Genomic DNA, 21,098 nt, shown 5'->3' on the forward strand with positions numbered 1-21,098 from the left:
AACTCCCAGAACCCACACCCTGCACCTTACCATTCTGCACCATCCCAGAGTCCCCTTCTGCACACAACCCCCTTCCCCAGGCTTAGCCCAGAGCACACCCCCCCCCACATGCTGCCCCCTCCCAACCTTTTTCTCTGTTTCTAGCACAAACAGATATATTTTCATGGATCCTTGTGGTGGGTGGCATCCACCACTGAATATGTCTCTTCGAGACTTAACACAAACTTTTAACAATCAGAGAGATCTATAATCTTTAATGTTACTGCTGGCCAGCATTTTAGCAAAAAGGTTTATAGGTTGATGGGGAATACAAATCAGAGTAGCTATTATCTTCTTCCCAAAGGTACAGATGGGACAAGTCCTCACTAGTACCAATGTCCTTACGTTTCCTTAAATTTTCCATAGTTTGATTGCACTTTATATTCTTGGACATATTACTGTGTGTTCTGTCTTTCCATAACTGCACAATAATCAGTATTGTGCTTAGTTTCTCACTGTCATAGCTTAGTGATTTTTACCCAGAGCAAATACTATAGTTTGTCATTTGATCATTGGTCACAACTTCTCTATTCTGTACTTTTAACTGTTTGCAGCATTCTTTAACTTGTCCCTCAGACACAAAATCATTAAATATACTACTTCCATATACAATTCATGGGAATTTTTATATTTCTTATTCCCAACTTTACTCTTAAGTCTTTTTAACTATGTCCCAAGGTTTTTCCTTGGCTAAGACTTTTCTGTCAGATCCTTCAGTGGCAAATTATATTAACATAGCAACAAAGAGTCCTGTGGCACCTTAAAGACTAACATGTATTGGAGCATAAGCTTTCGTGGGTGAATACCCACTTCGTCAGACGTATGTGCTCCAATACATCTGTTAGCTTTTAAGGTGCCACAGAACTCTTAGTCTGGATCTCTAAAAAGCAACAAACACGGGTACCCCTCTGATATATTAACATACTCTTCCATTATGATTATGAGAACTTACTTTCTTGTCCTGGTGTTGGACAACACCATGGCTGGAGGCCAGGGCACTGTTCTCTACAGCCTTCCAAGTCTTGATAGTATCTGGAGACTTCATAATCCTGAAGAGCTGGAAGTGGGAACAAGACATCATGGACTCATGCCACCGAGCGATGCCAATGTTGGATATGAAAGTGGGAAACTGAATAACCCAATTTAGGCTTAATCAGTTTTTGCCTTTATACAATTTCAAGCAGAAGTATTGTCACTTATAATGTCTGAATGTATGCTTATGCCAATAACAGACAAGATTGAATAGGTAAATGGGCCCAAATGACTGCATTCCAGGGCACTGGAAAGTTTTTACCTTCCATCATTATCATCACCTTCTCTGATCTGTTGGTCTAGTCCTTCAGTCCTATTCCTGCAGTTTCTGATGCAGTGTTTTCTCTAATTTCGGGTTTTTTCACTTGAGTCTTTTATACATTTTTTACTTTACAGATTACTTAATTTTATCCACTAGGCGTTTACCACGTTACCCCTTCATTTTTGTGTTTGCGTGTAACCCATACAATATGGACGCGTAAACTTCAGTTACCCAACTTCTACATTTTTCCTGCTGGTTTTGCAGTTTTGGGATCATGTCATTCTGAGTCACCTTGTTCCTAGCTTTCCCAGAAAACTGGGATTTTATATTTATCATGACATATTTATGTATCTCTTATTTACATCTTCCAACATGACACATTATGTATCTTGCCAGCAATATCATTTTAAACAAAAAAGCAATTTATATCAAAGAAGAACTGGCAAAACCACACTTATGCCAGGCAAGGCCTGGGCCTAAGTGTTACCTCATCTAAATCCATTCACTATCCATAATTACGAATTATTAAAATATAGCTTACAAAGCTCTTAATTTTACCATTTAGCAATTCTTCATTCTATATTTCAGTAAACATATGTCACTTTTCTACCCCTTAATCTATTGCAGGAGTGGGGAGTTACAGAAAGCACAATGACCCTTTTCTGTCAGCATTTTTTATTGTCTTTAAACATAGGTTTTCAAAAGCCTTTTTCATTCAAAGTGCTGTTTTCTTTGTGAATCATTACCAAAAAAACTTCATCAGAAATTTTCCTGTGTTGCATTTTGAGAGATGTCTCAATTTTATGATCTTGACACTTAATGGTACTGTTTAACAGTACATTGTAGTTAAAGTTAGTTAACTTTGTTTATGTGTTAATTGGTTATTCATGAATCAACATTTTGGTTGCAGCTTTAATCCTATCAATAAATGCTTTCAATTCAGATTTGTTAAACATAAAAGTTAAGTGTGGATGAAGTCTAAGCTAAAGCTGTTCATCCTTACCACCTGCATTGTTACCCTATTTTCAAAAGCAGTTTGAGTTTTGCTGGCTGACTGAACTGCTTAAACTTTGGAACAAAAAAATCTTCAGTATAAAGTCTGGGCAAACTTTCAAACTCACTTATGGGACACTAGAAGAATGATATGGCAATGTAAGATTTATTTCTGAAGATTAGAGAATTGCAAATTTCAGGGCATAGAACTATTTTGGGTCAGAGGAAAATTTCCCTTTAAAACATATACTGCTACTCAGTGTGCTTACGTGGACATCCAGTACTGGGAGAGGAGGTGGGTGGAAATGACAGTAGTAAAATCTGTTCAGTATTTGTTATCAGTGTATCACAGGGTACCCGTATATTATTATTCATTAAGCTCTCTTGGCCAAATTTTGACTCCTGACAGCTAATATGAGAGCTTGGGGAGATGGAATAATAATTTTTAATACTTGACGGATTTTGTATAATCGAGACTACTTAGATTTGAAAAGTTAATTTGACAAGAATTTTTCCATAACGTGGGTGACAACTTCACGAGTAAGGAAGAGAAGAGTTAAAGCTACAGGAAATTTGCAGGTTTTTAAAGTTTGCATATGTCTTGTACAGCAGACCTGCTGTTCCCAAACTCTGGTCTATGGAGAGTTGGGTGGTCATATTTCTATATGTGAGGGGAGACAAAAAGAAGCAAAATCTGATTGTGAGATTATTTCATTTGAGAGGACAAAACACTTATGAAAGATGACTAAAAGTATGTAAATTCTTCCTCTTCACTATTCTTTCATGTTGCATCATCTGCTATTGTTTCCAAAAGGGAGATTTCATGATTATAAATGAGGGAAATGATCCATAATATGGTATCTCTATTAGAGATGAAACTTCATTGAAGCAACAGTTGATAGGTTTTCTACCACAGGTGTTCATAAATTTCAAGTAATATTAATGGCAATGCAAAAAGTTAAGGCATGCCCTCTAAAATAGTTTGGGGTCATAAATGTACTGTAATTTTTTTCTGTTTGATCCTTTAAATTAACAGAGAAAAACTCACCAATAACCTTCCCCAACTACTGTACTGCTAAACGAGATCACTTTGTTTTATAACAGCATTTTTGTGTTTAATCTTGGGTTCCTCATCTGTTCTCTGCAGTACCATTTTGTTACTAAGAGAGAATCTGTTGTCCATTGTTGGTATTAAGATGCTGGTATGCAAGATTATATTTTTAAGATTCTAATTTTGGGCTATCTAGACTGACTTTGTCTAACCTTTTGGATTTTTGGTAATCTACATTTGAGGGGCAGGTGAACGTTTTTCCCCCTAGTTTCTGTCTAGTCTGGCTGAAATAGGCAGTGAGAGCAAAAGTGTTTTGAGGTGAGATCCCTTGTTCCAGCAAATACACAAGCATCAGTGTGTGCTCTTATATTTACACCCACTGTAAGCACCCCTTTATGCTGACAGCATGGTGTTAAAGGGCCTTAAGATAAATGAGAATTGGGCATGTTGTATGTTCATACTCATTCCTTCAAATGTTCTTCAGTTTACAAGGGTGGATTTTTGCTTTTTAATAATCCTTTTCCTCAAAGATTTGATTTTTGAACAACGACAACTTTAATATTAAACTTATCAGTATTTTTAAATAAGTGATTTAGAAATCATAACTTTGAGTCCACATTTAGTAACTGATAAAACTGAAACATTCAAACAGCAAGATCAATTGAATTTTAAGAAAGACATATTGGAGAAAAGAATACTAGCTGCAGTCCAACTATGTTGAGCTTGAACTAAAATGGTACAACTTCCCTATTGGATTTCACAAATGTGACAGTTTAGAAATACTGCACATATTAATACACTGTATTAGCATGTACAAGAGAACTAGTGCATTATGTAGTAGGATTTTGTAGTTAAAAGTCAATTCACTATATTTACTTCGTTTGTTAGGTCTCCATCCACCAGGCCCTCCTTTAGCAAGACCTATTCTTCCTCGAGAAAGGGGAGCTTTGGACAGAGTTGTTGAATACTTAGTTGGTGATGGTCCACAGAACAGGTAAAATTTTGCTAATGATATTAAGTAACAAAGCACATACACAATGAGTTGAAAGTCTGGTTTTTGTTTGTGCAGGATTAGATATTCTAGAATTCTGCTGCTTATGTTTGTTGTTGGCTTTATATACAGTTTTCCTAATGAACTGGTTCTCCAATACCTCACCGGAACTCTTTTACCCCATTCTCAGGAGCGTAAACTCTAGCACGAGCAGTTTTAAAATGATAATGCTCTAGTGAAAAAGAAAAGCCTTACTGAAGTGTGAGTGGGAGAATGAATTAAACTATCACCTAAAAACATCCGAGACTCTTAATTTCTTTTCATATGTCATCTTTTTAATTGCTTATAACTAATTGCCTGCTGTACTGTCCCAAACCCACTTGAGCTCGCCTGCGAACTCTGTTAGAGGAGCTATTAATCAGATCATTGCATTTCACCATAAAAGTTGAATTACCAGTATTTTTGGTGTGGCTTCTATTGAGTCTAGTATGAAACAGTTAGATGCTTAATTTGCAGCTATTTGACAGGTTACGCGCTAGCCATCTTGGTTTAATTCTTAAGATGATGATTAAAAACTTGTCTTTTTCTGGTGTGTAAGTGAAGAGACTCTGGTAATCAGTACATTTTTCATAAATGGATTGGGCATTACTTGTTAATATTTTAAGTATATTAAAAGTTGCTCAGCTTAAGTACTATACAGCAGTTCCATTGTCTCAATACTTAGCTTCAACTTAACACTTGTATTTTTACTCTTTTTACTCCTTTTTTTTTTTTAGGTATGCCCTTATATGTCAACAGTGTTTTTCTCATAATGGTATGGCTCTGAAGGAGGAATTTGAATACATTGGTAAGAACTAACTTGCATAGTCTGTTCTTTTAAAAAAAAAAATTACTTCTCAAATATAAGTTTTGTACTTTATTAGAGACTGTTACAGCACTGTAACATTTTGATTCTAGTTAAGTACTTAGTACAAGCTTCTTAGCCACTTATGGTAATTTACGATTCAGTAGCTTTGGATACATTTTAAGTTTTAAAAAAGTACTTTATTACAACTTTCAGGCCGAGGATATTGTGTGTGTAAAACTATTCAGGAGGAATAAGCCTCTTCCAAAACATCCTTGAGAATCACTACGGGCTATGAATAGTTCTCAGAAGGGTTTTATAGCTAAAAACTATCGGCCATTAAAGTGCTTCACTTTACCAGAACTTAAAGAAAATCTTGTTTTGGCAAGAAGATCTCAGGGAAGCATCAAAAGAGGAGTAGGAACAAGCGTTGGAGGTTATATGTCAATTTATGGCTGACAATAACTTAAGACAGACACAGTTCTTTATTGAACACAGATGATGATGTACAAAAGAGACAAAATAAAACTACAGTAAGTCTAATGTGTAAGAAATAGTTTCAGGCATCTGTCTTTTCTTTCCACAGTGCATGGGGGCCTGTCTCTCTGTTTGGGAGAAAATATACAGCCCAATAAGCAACAATTACTTTATTTCTGATTGATATTACAGCATGCATGCTATGTATCTGTCTGAGCAACAAACAGTCAAAATGTGCAAGAAAGGGACTTTTGTTTGGTCTTTTGTAAAAGTATATTTTAAATTATTGGACAGCATTTCATGTTTTTCCAACACAAATGTGGCTTTCCTTACTAAATGCCACAAGAGCAGGTTATTTTTCAAGTAATAATGCAGTCTCCCATCGAGTTTGATGGATGAGCTCCATTTAAGGACTGTAGACGTACACAAATAATTTTTCAAAGTGGTAGCAAGTTGGTTGTAATTCTCTCATCCTTTTTGGTCATTTTGTCTGCTGGTGCAGATGGTTGGTCAAACAAAGATGCAGCACTTTGTGAAGTGCAGGAGAAATAATTGAGACAATCAATATGCAGATCCCATTGATGGCCAAAGTGACCAGGGCCTAGAGCCTGGGCTATGCCAGTTTCACTTGCTAAGATCACTGCAGCCTGAAGAAGAGAGTGGCTGCTCCACCAAAGTCTGTGGCCTATGACTGGCTAGCTCCAGTTTTAATACAGAGTATGTCTTTTCCTAGACAAGCTGCCTACTGGGGCTAGGAGTCTTGTCTACTCCAGCAGTGGACTGCTTTTTGTCTGGTACTTTGACCTGGCTGGCTGGAGTGGTCCTACCAGAAGTTAAACTCCTGCTAGCATAGCTCTCCAGGTCATGAGAACTCTCAAGTCTTCCCACCACATCAAGGTGTAGTCCTTGGGGAAGGAAATGACTGAGTAGTAATTGACAGAATAATTTAAAGGCAATGGATATCCATACTGGACTATTAACAACAACAACAACAACAACAACAAAAAAAAAAAACCCAAAAGAATGGTCTTGTATTATAAATCTTTAAGTATACTTTTCTTCCATACACAATCTGTCAACGACTCCAAATCACAGATAAAAAGATTCAGTGTATGCATTTGGCAATAGTTTGTGTATCATTAGGTACATGTTTTGTTGATGTTTGTGACAGCCCTAGTAATGCTTACCAGAAGTGTTCACAAGTAGCAGCAGCAGAGCTGAAAGGGAACATGCATTCAACTGTGCACAGAGGAAAATGGAACAAGTATAGAGGGGCCCAAGTAGGTTCGGTGGTGATGCTCTTAGGCTTGAAGTTGGAAGACATGCTACATAGCTTTATTAACCATTTTTTTAAAACTGTTTTTTAAATTAAAAAAAAAAAGTCCTTTAGTGTCTTAATATTGTCACGCTGCTTTAGTTTTTGGAAACTGTTTTATTTCTTGGGAAATATGTATCTGAATACTAGTATGTTGAGACTTGAAGTCAACTTAGTGAGATTATTATTGTGTATGCTTTTGTAAACCTGTGTGCAGCATTTAGGTGTGCATACTGCTTTTTCCTGAATCCTGCAAGAAAAACTAGACCACAAGCACCACGACTCCCAGATTTCAGTTGTGAAAAGAGGCCGCCAGCAGAATTGCCGACTACAGTTGGACCTTTGCATTCTGAAGGGGTAAAACTACAAGAGAATCCACCAAGGGAAGGTGTGTACTAATCTATGATGCTTGCCATTATTAATTTTCACTGAAATCCTTTTGTCACTACTCTTCTTGGTTCAGCCTTTTTTCCTTAAAGTGCAGCGGTTTTTAAAGCATTCTGACTTTTTTGTTCTCCTGTAGTGTGTGTATTTTGTATTGTTTGTTCCTTAGTGTTTGTAGTTTACTCTTCATCTGCATTGCTGAAGGGTTTTTAGCCATGCAGCTCCTTAAAATTCAGTCTTACTTCACTTATGTCTGGCAAGTTTATTTTCCCTTTGAAGATACTGCCTAATGAAATCCCTGTTTTTTTAAATCATTGATAAACAAATAGCAATCCTAAACTGTATATTATGTGCATAGTTAACACAAGTTAACAAGTCCCTAAGTGGTTAAATTTCACTGTTTTTTCAGCAGGTCATTTGGCTGAGGTGGGTTGAAATTCCTGCCTTTGTTCCTTAAGTTAGTTTTGCTATTTTCCCCAGGGCAGGAAAATCTAGTAAAACTGCCTTGCTTAAAATCAAGAGTTCAAAGACAAATTGTCAATTTTAATTAACAAAGTTCCTTTTGAGAAGTTTTATAGTCTGCAAATACAGTAGGTGTCTAGTGTTCAGCCAACGAGAAGATGCAATGTTTTCAGGAGAGTTTAGAAAATAGTTGTAATTAAAACCAAAGAATCTTCAGTTAGTAAGTAATCAAAGTCAAGTCTAAAGAGGTATGGATTTCTTACGGTTCGGTTCAAACCAGACAAGATCTAAAGCATGTGGGGCTGGGTAGTACGGAGCAATTCATGTCACTATGTGCTTAGCTGAAGAGGTTTAAAAGGCAGCTGACTATAGGAAACAGTTCAAGTAGTTTAACAAATAAAACTCCCTTCCATTGTAATCTTTTCATGTTGGGGACAGAGTGGCATTGTCTTTCACTTTGTATGTGGCATGAAGAGGCAGGATGATCATCTTTGCCATGGCACAGAGGACAGATTAATAAATGTGGGTTTTTTTTGTAGTGGTGTATGAAGATCATTAATGGCTTAAACTGGTAAAAAATGCAGACAATTAGTGTCTAATTACTTGCTAATAGTGCCCTGAGTTCTCTAAAAATACCACTTGTACAGAATTCTCATTACTGATGTCTCCTATCTCAGCATGAGTTATGTGAGAAACTGCCTCTAGGTTTTGAGAAATTTGATCCAGTGGGGCACCTGCAGGCTGGCTTGAGAGCTCTAACTTACTGAATATGCTCCAACTTCAGGTACCTCAGGGTATGTCTACACCGCAAAGGAAAACCTGAAGCATGGAGTCTGAGTTCAGGTCAATTGATTCGGGCTCCTCGGCTTTGGGGTGTGGGACTAAAAATAGAGGTGTAGACATCCCATTTGAGCTGGGATACAGGGTCTACCACCATCCACCCTCTCTGGCTTACAGAACCAGGGCTCCAGCCTGAGTGGGGATGTCTACACTGCTATTTTTATTCCCACAACCTGAGCCAATTGACCTGGGCTCTGAGATTTGGCACTATGAGTTTTTCTTCACAGTGTAGACGTAACCTTATTAGAGGCTCCAGAACATTCCAGACAGTTCCTTTCTGATTAGTCAGTGAAGGACCTGCTCACTGGCTCTGATGTGGGAGTGCCTCTTGCTGCTTTAGCCCTTATTCAGGTCCTTGTTATGTTCTCCAGTTTCTAGTCAATCCTACTTAATCATAAAGTCATAGAAATGCAAGGCTGGAAGAAACCTTGAGTTGAGGCAGGACCAAGAAAACCTACACTGTCCTTGACAGGTGTTTATCCAACTTGTTCTTAAAAATGATGGGGATTTCCCATGCTCCCTTGGTAACCTCTTCCAGAACTTAGCTACACTTATAGTTAGAAAGGGTTATCTAACATCTAATTTAAATCTCCCTTACTACAGATTAAGCTGAAGGGGGGACAAAGAGTAGACATGGAGAACAATTGGATAAATTCATAGACTTTAAGGTCAGAAGGGACCATTATGATCATCTAATCTGACCTCCTGCACAATGCAGGCCACAGAATCTCACCCATCCATTGCTGTAACAAACCCCTAACCTATGTCTGAATTATTGAAGTCCTCAAATTGTGGTTGGAAGACCTCAAGCCCCATGCTGCAGAGGAAGGCAAAAAACCTCCAGGGCCTCTGCCAATCTGCCCTGGAGGAAAATTCCTTCCCGACCCCAAATATGGCAATCAGTTAAACCCTGAGCATGTGGGCAAGACTCACCAGTCAGCATCCAGAAAAGAATTCTCTGTAGTAACTCAGATCCCACCCCATCTAACATCCCATCACAGACCATTGGGCATATTTACCTGCTAGTAATCAAAGATCAATTAATTGCCAAAATTAGGCTATCCCATCATACCATCCCCTCCATAAACTTATCAAGCTTAGTCTTGAAGCCAGATATGTCTTTTGCCCCCACTACTCCCCTTGGAAGGCTGTTCCAGAACTTCACTCCTCTAATGGTTAGAAACCTTCATCTTATTTATAATAGCCCTTATATTTGAAGACTGTTATTAGGGCCTCCTTCAGTCTTCTTTTCTCGAGCCAAACATGCCAAATTTTTTTTAACCTTTTTGCACTGGTCAGGTTAGGCTTCAGCCCGGGCTCAAGCATGGTCTTATGTTGCAGTGTAGATGAACTCTAAGGGAAGTGTAGGTCTTCTACTTAACAGGGAAGGAGAGCTAATAACTGATGACATCAAAAAGGCTGAGGTGTTTAATGTCTATTTTGCTTCAGCATTCAGTAATAAGGTTAACTGTGGCCAGATGCTTACCAATTAATATTAACAACAAGGAGGAAAAAATGCATGCAATTTGTCCATCTCTCCACTTTGTGTAGGATTCCTATTTGATTTTTCATATAATTAAAGAGTGCCTGATGGAGCCATATTGGCTTTATTAGTCTTCCTAGCTTTCCTACCTTTTAATCTCTTTAGCCCAGAGGTTTCAGGCTCAATCCTTAGTTGCACCCAATAAACTCTGGATGTTCCAAAGTGAAGGAACTCCAAAGTAGCTGTTTACAGCTCCCCCTTACTCTTGAAGCTGATTGTAACTCTCCCTAGCATAGATTAGAGAAGCTCAGGGTGTAGTTGCTTTTATCTGTGAAATCAATCTTCATAGAGGGAAAATCTTGCTGGTGAAGCAAACTGTCTTTAAAGATAATACCTTGTAATTCTGCTTCTCTGAAAAGTATTTTTTTTTCTTTGCATTTTCTCAGGTATGTTACATTAATATTCCCTATATTATATTGAAATGTATTAAATATGGATCATCTTTCAATTGATTTTTTTGATCATGAAAGTCATGATGGCCCTCAGTTTGGTTTTACTAGTGTGATCTTGAGTTATATTAGTTAAACATTGAGTTCTTTATTGAACACAGACTCAGATCTTCCTGCTGCTGTTGCACATAAAATTGTAAAGTATCCCTCCCTTGTATTAACCATGTCTTATTTTCCAAAGTTCTCTGTGTAGAATGCAGATAATCAGGGAAGTCATTGATATAATTGAAAAAGGATTAAGGTGTTCTAAAACCGAACATGCAGTCCAGATTGTCAATAAGTTAATTATCAATAAGTAAAGTATGAAAGTATAATATATGTGCACCGTACTAAATTTTTAAAACAGGCTGGGATTTACAGAAGAAAGGAGTTAGGTTCCCAGCACCCACTACTACTGGAACGTGGGCATCTAATTTCCTTATCTTCTGACATAATATACTAGATAAATACTGTACCTACTGTCTTTTAATACATTATAATGTATAAAACAAAATATTAATTCTCCAACTGTACTAGCCAAAAGAAAATGTTTTCTTATATCCATATTAGATGGTTCACTATAGGTTGATGCTAATTTGTAACTTTGTCATTATGCACAAACTGACCATGACTTGATTCAAGGCATTTCGTTTGAGCAGCCCCGTCTTGTGAAAATAATGCTTTCAATCTGTCAAAAAGCATTTTCAATAAGCCATTTTTTTTTTTGTCAGATCTAATTTATAGCATGAACTCTGCTTACAGGTAGTTTTAACCCATACTTATTTTAAAGGGTTTAATTAATGTGACTCTGTAAACTTAAGCTACTAAGGTTTCCTTTTAATGAGGTATAAACCGTAAGCAAGGCTTTTGCAGATCAGCTATTAAGATGGTTCTGTCCTGGCAAAAAATGGCATATTTAATTATAATTACAACAGATGTTGGCAACAGGAAAATAACTTCTACCAAAATGTTGGCACCATTCAGAAACATGATTTGGATCAGTAACCTTGTTAAACCATAGCCTTGGAGTAAGTCTAATGTCATTACCAACATAGCAAAACCACAGTCACATGGGCAAAATGACTAACCACCTTCAGTAAAGATGACAAGGTCCAAGTATTCACTAGCCTGCTGCATAATCTTTTATGGTCACAGACATAGGGGGATGGGGTTAAAGTACTTGTTGACACTAAAATACTAAGGTGATTGCTCTTCTTTTCTCCATGAAATTGCTTCTGTAGATCTCAACTCGATAGAGATTAGCCGACAGAGATGTTCCTGAGGAAAACTAGTTGAGCAAATTGCTCTCACATGCCTACCATCTTATCTTGCAGTTGAATCAAGACTAGTGCTTAGTAAATGTTTGAATTGAGCTCCAAATGGCAGCCTCGATATATCTGAGTAATTGAGTAATTCATTAGGGAAACCATGGTAGTTCTCTTCCCTCTAGTAGATTAAAACCTGAGTCATTTTAGTACTAAATCTCCAACAGAATTTTTAAGAAGCTACAGAGCACAGTTTTATCCATTTTGCTCATCTGGTTTCATTTGAAGACGGAGCACAGAGTGCTTTAAAGTAATCATGTGTAGTCTTCTCTTTTTCCTGTTAGTTGCGATCAGCAGCTGTTGTTCTGTGTCTCCAAATGTTCTTTCTGAGTGCATCATATTTAGTCCCTGTTGGAAAAAGCCAAATCCTGACACTGAAAATATTTGATAACCAAAAATAGAGCATTATATCAATTTAAAATGTAGAAAGGCAGCAATGTGACAAATCTTGAAAGATCTGTGACTGATTTACTTGACCTTGAGCAACTGGGATTTCAACTTGAGTATGGCACAGAATGCTTGATTGCATTGACAACCACCTGATGCAAACAGATCAGGTGTTCCTTTTAAGATAGGCCTCAATCTGCTTTTCAGTACCTTAAATCATGAGGTGATGTTGAACATGCCCAGGATCTCTGGAGGGAATGGACAGGGCTGCATTTCATTGCCTTAGTTTGTTTGTTCTTGATAGATAGTATTGGATTTGCTCTTAACCTCTCCCCCTGCCTCCCCCCGCCAAGTGTTGTCATGGTATACCACAAGGATCTACTTTCTCATCTAGGGTGACCAGACAGTAAGTTTGAAAAATCGGGACAGGAGGTGCGGGGGTAATAGGCTTCTGTATAAGAGAGCCTCAAATATCGGGACTGTCCCTATAAAATTGGGACATCTGGTCACCCCATTCTCATCCCTCTTATTCATTGCATAGATGAGGCTGCTAGAGTTAGTGACACCCAACTTTATATTTCACCAATCCAGGGAGTACGATTCAGTGTTTTTCCTAGTGTCTGGGTGCAGTGAGAGTGTGCTGATTGAGACTCAGTCTTGAGAAGACTCAGGTAATAATGGTAAGTTGCAGTAAGGAAGCAGACAAGCTGGCGGAAGTTATCAGTACCCCTGACTGAGTGTGAATCTACAAAACTTGTAACCAAAGTTTGTAGTTTGGTGGTCTGATTAGATTACCAGCGGCTTTTGGATGATCAACTAGTGGCAGTGATAAGGGGTTTTTTTCCTCTCTGTATTTGATCAGGAGATAGAAGTCTTCTCTCTGATGCTGACCTTGTCCTTTGTTTCATGTTTTTGTCACCTGTACTATACCTCTACCCCGATATAACATGGTAAAGCAGCGCTCTGTGGGGATGGAGCTGCGCGCTCCAGCGGATCAAAGCAAGTTCAATATAACACAGTTTCATCTATGACGCATTAAGATTTTTTTTTTTTTGGCTCCCAAGAACAGCGCTATATTGGGGTAGAGGTGTACTGTAATGTGCTCTTCAAGGTGGTCATACTTAACATTTGTTTGGAAGCTGAAACTAGTGCATGGTTCATCAGCATGCTTCATAAGTGTGGTATCTCGTGGCGAACACGTGACACCTGTGCTCCGGTATCTGCACTGGATGCCTATTGGCTTCCAGGCAGAGTTTATGGTGTTGGCTTTGACCTATAAGGCCCTAAACCAAAATGGCCAAGGATCTTCCTATCTCCTTATACCATACTGCCACAATTTGAGATCTGCATAAGTACTCAATTTGAACCTTTAGAGAACAGGCTGCTGGTAAGGCATTCTCTGAAGTCCTTTGGGAAAGCATCCGCCTCTCAACCCCGCCGTTACACAGCTTCATTCTAAAATAACTCGGATCTGACCCAAGCATCCTACAAAGTTCCTCTGAGTTGATATTTGGATAGAGCTGTGATTGTAGGATTTTTGTTTGGCCAATAATATGTAATATGCTGACTAGTGACTGGTGTGTGGAAGAATTCTGCTATTTTGATTTTCTTTTTATAATTGGCTTTTGTATTGTGCTTTTAGCTGATGGTAAAGGGACCCATAGCCCCAGGTGGACAGTCTTTTAAATTTGAGTTTTTAAATAAAACAAAATTGAGTCATTTTAACAACAGAGATCTAATCTCTCCCCAAGGAGATCATGTCTTAGAAGAAACAGTGGAAGCAAAATACATTGATTTATGTAGAAGTTTCTGACCACCTTGGATGCAAAAATGTATCTTGAGGATTTAAAGCCATGTTGTCTTTAGGAAAAATAGTGTAAGGCTGAAGAAGAACCCAGTAATCTTAGTAGTATTGCTAATGTGTCTGAAAGGAACATGTAAAATTAATGAGAACCGTACAAGTGTTCCAAGACTTGATAGGATTATAAATTGGAAGATGAAAATAAGTCAGTTTACTAAGGGATGGGAGAAAGCAGATAAGCCATTCTAGCTGCTGAGAAGCCATCCTAAACTTCCATTTTTCACTGTTTTTTTCCATTTTCAGTGCTCAAAAATGAGACAAACCTTTTTCTCTGAGGACAGTTGGAATAAAACTTCTGCCCCAATAAAGCTCTGGCTCTAGTTCCATGGCTTCTGTCTGACAGGGGCATGAGTTATGCATTAGAAACTTGTTATGAGAAGGATCCCAGAAAGGAGATTAGGTTTTGATGTGCCATTAACTCAGTATAAACTTTAACTTCCAAGACCTATCAATCAAAGATGATTGCAGTGCTGGAAAATATTGGAACAAATAATCCAGAAAGGTAGAGAAAGTCAAGGAGTTTCATATGAGCTCTAGGTCCCCTATCCTATCTTAAGATTGAAATTTTTTTTTCCTTACAGATTTTATTGCTTTTCTTACATATCAAAAGTGGAATAAAAACCATTCAATTGAAAAATTTGTATACATGCCCACACATGGGCACATCCCATACAATTCACTGCCAAAGTTCAGAAATCCTGCCTCACTGCAAAGGGGACCATGGTTTGGGTATCTGATGTTTTGAGATCGCGAAGACTATCTTCCATGAGGTGACTGCTAGAAACAAAAAGATGCTCAAAGTTTTTTTCTTTTTAAGGGCCGTTAGGGCAGGCCAGGAGATCGGCCAATGTGGCAGATGAGAAGAAGCTTAGGCTAAGCCATATGTTTGTGGTGTTGTTAGTAAAAAAAAAAAAAAAAAAAAAAAAGTCCTACCCTTCAAAAGGGAGATTCAGAAATGTAGACTGAAGTTCAGCAGACAACCATGCATGTCTCTAAGACTGCTGACCCCATTGTTTGGCTACCTACCAGATGCTCCAGAAGAATAGACACTGGTTCAAATGTCAGATATGTTTTTTGAGATAGTTGCAGCAGAGACATAACTACTATAGGGGAATAAATCTAGCTTGGTTTGAATGACAGCTCAGAATGACTGATAAGAAACTGGATCTGAAAGCAAAATTTGTTGGCAAAGAATCGACTTGTCTCTTAACCAGTTAGGCTTAACATCCTCTAGCTCTGTAAGAGAATAGCACTAGGGCACCATTTCTTAAACTCGTAAGTTTATTTTCTTTGGAAGAATAGTATTTCTGCCCCCAGATGTCTTATGTGCTTTTTTTCTTCAGACCTCCTGACATTGGTACAGAGGACTGAGGAGATGAATCAGCTTTTCTTGGATTCAATTACTTCTAATATGACTCTTTCGGTGTAAAAATGTCCTAAGTTGTTGACCCTTTTACTCAGTTCAGTCTGACTTGCTGAGGAGCTCTCATCTACCTCTTTGGTAGAACTGTAGAGGGCATATGGATGCAATTGCTGTGTAAATGTTAGGCTTTCTCCTTCAAGAAAAATTAAAATGCATGTATTCCTTCCTTCCTCATGGTATAAAAGCCATGCACATGGAATACCTGTGAGACAAATATCCCTCAGGCAGGTATTTGAGACGCTGGAAAGTGCATACTTCACTAGTGCACATTTCTAAAAGTCAGATTATTTCACTGGGTCTGCTACAGTGGAGAAGAAAACCTAGCCTTTGAGAAAATTCATATAAAGATCAAAAACTTGAAGTTAGCTTAGCAACCAAAGGTCTTAAAGTATCCTGCATTGTACCAAGAATAATAAAAATAACAATGAGTTTGTCCAATGCAAAAGAGCAGATGAAGTTTCTGAGATCACTTCTGTCAGTGGAAGGAACAACTAAAGAAATGATTAGAGGGTTGGGGTATGTGTTAGTGTTATGCCTCTGTTTCAGAATGTTTCCAAACTAGGTGACGCATGCACTGCCCTTCATGCTTTTACTACTAGTAAAAGTTGTGTAGTTTGCGCGTCAGGGCATGAGACTCTTTAAAGCTGGGAGCTGAAGAGTTGATTTAACCCAGTAATCCTTATTTAACCGGTGGCTGGTTCTTCAGAACATTTAAAATGCACTTAATAAAGAGACTCCATACAGCTCCCCAGAATGTGCACTTTGGTAGTATGAGGTTTGCCAGTCAATCTAAATGTCACACCATGGAGCAACAACATGACACAATGCTGATGTCATGTGGTCTATAAAACTGAAACCTGGCATTCTGTGTTGAAAATAGACATTTTTGCGTTGTGTATAACTAGATGAAAACTTTCAAATATTACCTTCCTGTGTCACATTTCACTCTTAGTGAGTAAGACACATGCATCCCCGGACTCTTAACTTTTTGGATGATCTGTATTATTTAGCGTGAAATACTGTTAATACCAGATAAAGCACAGTACAATGCAGAAAAGCTTGTGTATACAGTAACTTGTTCACATATCTTTTATGTATATCCCTGAACTGTAATTCTGCTGCTCCATTCTTGTCATACAGAATTGATATCCTGTGGCGTTCTAGGTTGAATTGAATTAAATAAACTTGTTTCACTTTTGATAACCCAGGTTTTCAGAGAATTTTTGAATGTGAAACCATTTAATCATATACAGATTTTTCTAGTTCAGAAAGGGTTAAATTCCATTACTTCTAAGCCTTTGTGAACAGGGTTATGAAAAGCCAGAATTCTTGAAATTCTGCTGCTAGTGCTGCTAAGATTCCTTGAGTGTAGAATTACAGGTGGCTGGATGCCATCACTGCTGCAGAAGTGTTAAAAAAGTCTCTTGCTTTAGAATTTGAGAGACTAGGCAATGGGTTGTTTTTCTGTTCTCTCCTTTTTCCCTCTCCTTCCACCTGCTGTTCCTCCCCACACTCAAAATCTAAGAATCTGGTTTCATGTGTTGCTACCACAGCTTCTTAAAAAATAACTAGTTGCATGTTAGGTTGTAGGGGGATTCGTTTCCCCTTGATATTTACTTTTTACATGATTTTCATGAACTCCCTAATAACAGATGCCTACCACCTTAGTCAAACTGTGAAATCATAATATTGTTAGCTCGCTGGTTGTTGTGGGAAACATTCCCTACTGCAAAGGTAGGACAGTTGACTTCATTAGCTGATTGTGAGGAAGGCTCTGTTTACATGTTTTTGTTAAATACTAAATGCTAAGCAAGGGTGTTAAGAAATGCATGGCTGTTGGAATCAGATTTTTGTTAAGAGCGCTATAATATGTTAATGGCTTTGACACATTAAAATCCGTCTTAAGCAGTCTATAACAGTTGTGTGAAAGGCCGATATATGTAGGTCTATTTTCCTTCAATTAAATCAATCAAGGCTAATTGCTAATACCCAAAGACTTCAAGTAAATAAAATATTTGCATTGTAATGTTTTGTCCTTTTCAATTTCATTTTCAGAGTTTTATCCCTTCAGTTACAGCTTTTACTAACATTTAAATTGTTACTGAGATCTAAATAATTAGACATTTACATTAATCATAACCAATTTTTATAATGTAAAATTAAAACCTTGTATTTGCACATGAAAGCTTTAAACATCAGAGTTTGTTGTATAATAGGTGGAGCTGTTATAAGACCCTGTTTTTAGTTGCATATAACTTTGCCGACTTTTAAGCATTTATGCTGACATTTTTTTATGCACAGTGTGTCCTCAGGTTGAATATTTTTTGAAAGTTTCAGCCCAAACAGTTCAGCTCTTTGCCAGAATTATTTTTATATGATAAAAACTTCTTATTTACCTTTTCAAATTCTTGGAATCTTCTTTTGAGACCTCTGGTGTGCCCCTTTGCTTCAGTTCAGGGGCTTGAAATTTGGCAGGGTCGCTGTATCAAGAATGTGCCTTTTGCTTTCCCTTTGAAAATCCACCCAAATTTGGCTGCTGTAAGCTTTTGAAAAATTGCAGTTCACACATGCTCAGACTTCTTGATGGAGCTGCTAAAATCTCCAGGCTACGGTGCGGCTGGGCACTGGAACTGAAAGCAGGGGAAGGGTGTCTCTCCTTTGCTTTCAATGGCACTCCCACCCAGCCTGGGGCCAGAGCCCATGCAGAAGAAAGGTACCTCACTTGAATGCAGAAAGGGTAAGAACTGGGCAAAGAAAGGAATAGATTGGAACAAGGAGTCTGAGACAAGGACTGAAGTAAGGTATGGAAAAAAATCTGACTGGGACAACGAACCAGGGGGTATGTGGGGATAAGAGAGACAGACTAGATGAGGAGTCTGGGAACAATAATTGGATTGGAAACTAGGGCGGGTGAGAAGGACTAGAGGCCAAGGAGGAGCGGAGAGACAGATTGAATGAGGAGCTGGGAGATGAAACAGACTGGCTGGGCCAGGAAACTGGAGTTGGGATGAGAAGCCTGAGGAGTGGAGTCTTAGACTTGTTAGGGAATGAGGCTGGGATGGTGAGATGGGTGGAGAAGAGACTAGATAGGGACTGGTTAGAGGGACAGAGAAGGAGTCAAATTGGAGGGAATGTGCAGAAGCCTGTGCCTGCTAGACCACACTCCCCTCTAGAACCTGGAATGGAATCCAGTATGCCTGAATCTCCCCATTCCTTTGCTGTCAGCAAATACTTGTGAACCCTTCATCAGTGTGTCTTACCACTGTTGTGCTGATCCATGTAGAGGATGACAGCCTTCTACTGCTACCATTTAAACCATTAGCTCAAGTGGCAGCGATGAGTGTAGTGGCTTTAAAGATTCGCACCCTGCTGGTGAACCTCATGAGTGTCACTTTGATGCCATATAATGAAATTTGTTTTTATAGTTGGCTTTCTTAAAGACCTAGTAAATTATATTTTTTTTAAAAAAATACATTAAAAGAACATTAAGGTTGCAAAGTTTAACACTCAAAAATTAGGAAATGCCAGAATTAGGGTTGTCTGTCCAACTTTAATTTGCTCCCTTGTAATATCCTTATTATATGATCACAGATAGTTTTGTCCAGAGGATCCCTGCTTCATTCAATGTGCAGGTTAAATGATGCCCAGCTAATGAGAAGTATTAGATATTTTGTTTTCTCCTCATTGTTCAGTTAGTGTCCCCATGCCTTTACTGCGCGGTATTGAAACTCTCCTCTGAAGACAAAATTATTGATTTGCTTGGGGGCCTTTCTGTGGTGCTCATCACGATAGTATCTATGTACATCACAAACATTAATGTATGTTCATAACGCCTGTGAGAGATGAGATGGGAAACTTGGAGATTAGTGGACACTTCTGACCTTAACTTTCAGTGCTCAACTTGAGCTGACTAGGATCTGATTTTTTCAGAGTGCTTAACAGTTCATATGGCAGAGTACAGCTGTGACTTCAGTTGCAGCTGTGAGTGCTCAGTCTTGCAAATCAGACTCAAATCTGGATCTCAAGTTGTGCATACAGAAAATAAACACACAATTAATAACCATCTGTGAAAAGCTGGTTTAAGTGACTTGCCTAGCACTACACAGGAGCTTTGTGTAGAGGCAGGGATAGAATGCAGTGTTTTCCCAGGCAGCATTCTTAACTCTGAGACCACTCTTTCTCTTCCTGCATCCCCTGCCTCATGCATAACACACTTGGACTCTGATCAGAGAGGCTAGGTGGACCCTGCAACCGTTGGCCAGTGCATAGGGCTTTCCATCCTGCACATCACCTGTTGTGCACTCCAGGAGCTGAGGGCAGTCTTGCTTCCTGCTTCTCTCGCTTTTCTCAAGTGAGTCCCTCACCTCTGCCCCTCCAAAACTCATCATTGGACCCTTATTCTGCAAGCCTTCCCAGCCACTCCCAACATGCTACTTGAGCTAACTGCACAACATCCAGCTAGGCTGCCTCCGAACCCTGCCCAGAGAACATCTGTATGTGCTCGTGCTCCATACTGTCACATCCTCACCTTTATGTCCTGCCATGATACCAAGTGGCAGGACCTGCTGCCACCAGGGGAGGGCGAGGAACCCTGGTGGGCCAGCCTATATTCCATTCTGGTCCCACAGTCTGCCAGGGATATCAGTTGGTGGCTCCTCTGCAGAGCTGTGATCACAGGCATGTACCTGGTGCAGTTCACGAAATCCCATGATACCTGCCCCTTCTGCAACGAGGAGGAGACCCTGGTGCATATCTCTGTGGGGTACATCGAGTTGCAGCCCCTCTTCCTCAGCAAGAGGCTCTGGAGGAGCTGGTTCTGGCCACATTTTTTCCAACACCTCCTGATCTATGCACACCGCATTCATGGCCCAACAAAGTTGCAGGACCTCCTCATCAACCTCTTCCTGGTGCTGGCCAAGATGGCCATCCATCATTCCAGGAGGAGGAAGCTAGACAGAGGGGTGTTCTGTGACTGTGGGACCTATTTTTGGTCCCTTTTCCACTCACGTCTTTGGGCAGAGTTCCTCTGGGTGCAGTGTCCACTGACTCCTTAAACTCCTTAGAGAAGCAGTGGGTGCTGTCTGGGGTTGTCCCCCTCTGAATCTCTTATTCTTTACCTCTGACTTCACTCCCATGCCTGTTTTTTCATTTGTTATCCCCAGAAATCAACTGTAGTCTGGGCTCATTGGTTCCTCCTGCATAGTTGAGGGGTTGGGCCTATAGTTATAGGCAGGCCTAATCCACCCCTGCCTCCAGTATTATAAATATTACACCCCTTCTAGCTTCTGCAAGAGATGAAGCAGGGGTCCTGTGGAAAAAATGATATGGGAACACAGAAAAATCAAATCCTAGTCAGCTCAATTTGAGCTGCCTCATCTCTTGCAGAAGCTGCAAGGGGTCCTACAAACAGCCTCCTTCATCGCCGAGTTCTGATTCAGTTC

At 39.1% G+C, this 21,098-nt stretch overlaps 1 protein-coding gene across 3 annotated transcripts in view; it reads left to right on the forward strand.

Moving 5' to 3' along the window:
* Positions 1 to 21,098, forward strand: part of LNPK (lunapark, ER junction formation factor) — an 81,768-nt gene that overhangs the window by 58,295 nt on the left and 2,375 nt on the right. For all 3 annotated transcript variants that reach the window (XM_032784533.2, XM_032784534.2, XM_032784535.2), the window contains 3 exons: positions 4,266 to 4,371; positions 5,145 to 5,215; positions 7,222 to 7,392. In XM_032784533.2, coding sequence (XP_032640424.1) covers positions 4,266 to 4,371; positions 5,145 to 5,215; positions 7,222 to 7,392 — 348 coding nt within the window. The remainder of the gene's footprint in view (positions 1 to 4,265; positions 4,372 to 5,144; positions 5,216 to 7,221; positions 7,393 to 21,098) is intronic.

Source organism: Chelonoidis abingdonii, chromosome 10 (genome assembly GCF_003597395.2).
Source record: "Chelonoidis abingdonii isolate Lonesome George chromosome 10, CheloAbing_2.0, whole genome shotgun sequence".
Lineage (NCBI taxonomy): Eukaryota > Metazoa > Chordata > Testudines > Testudinidae > Chelonoidis > Chelonoidis abingdonii.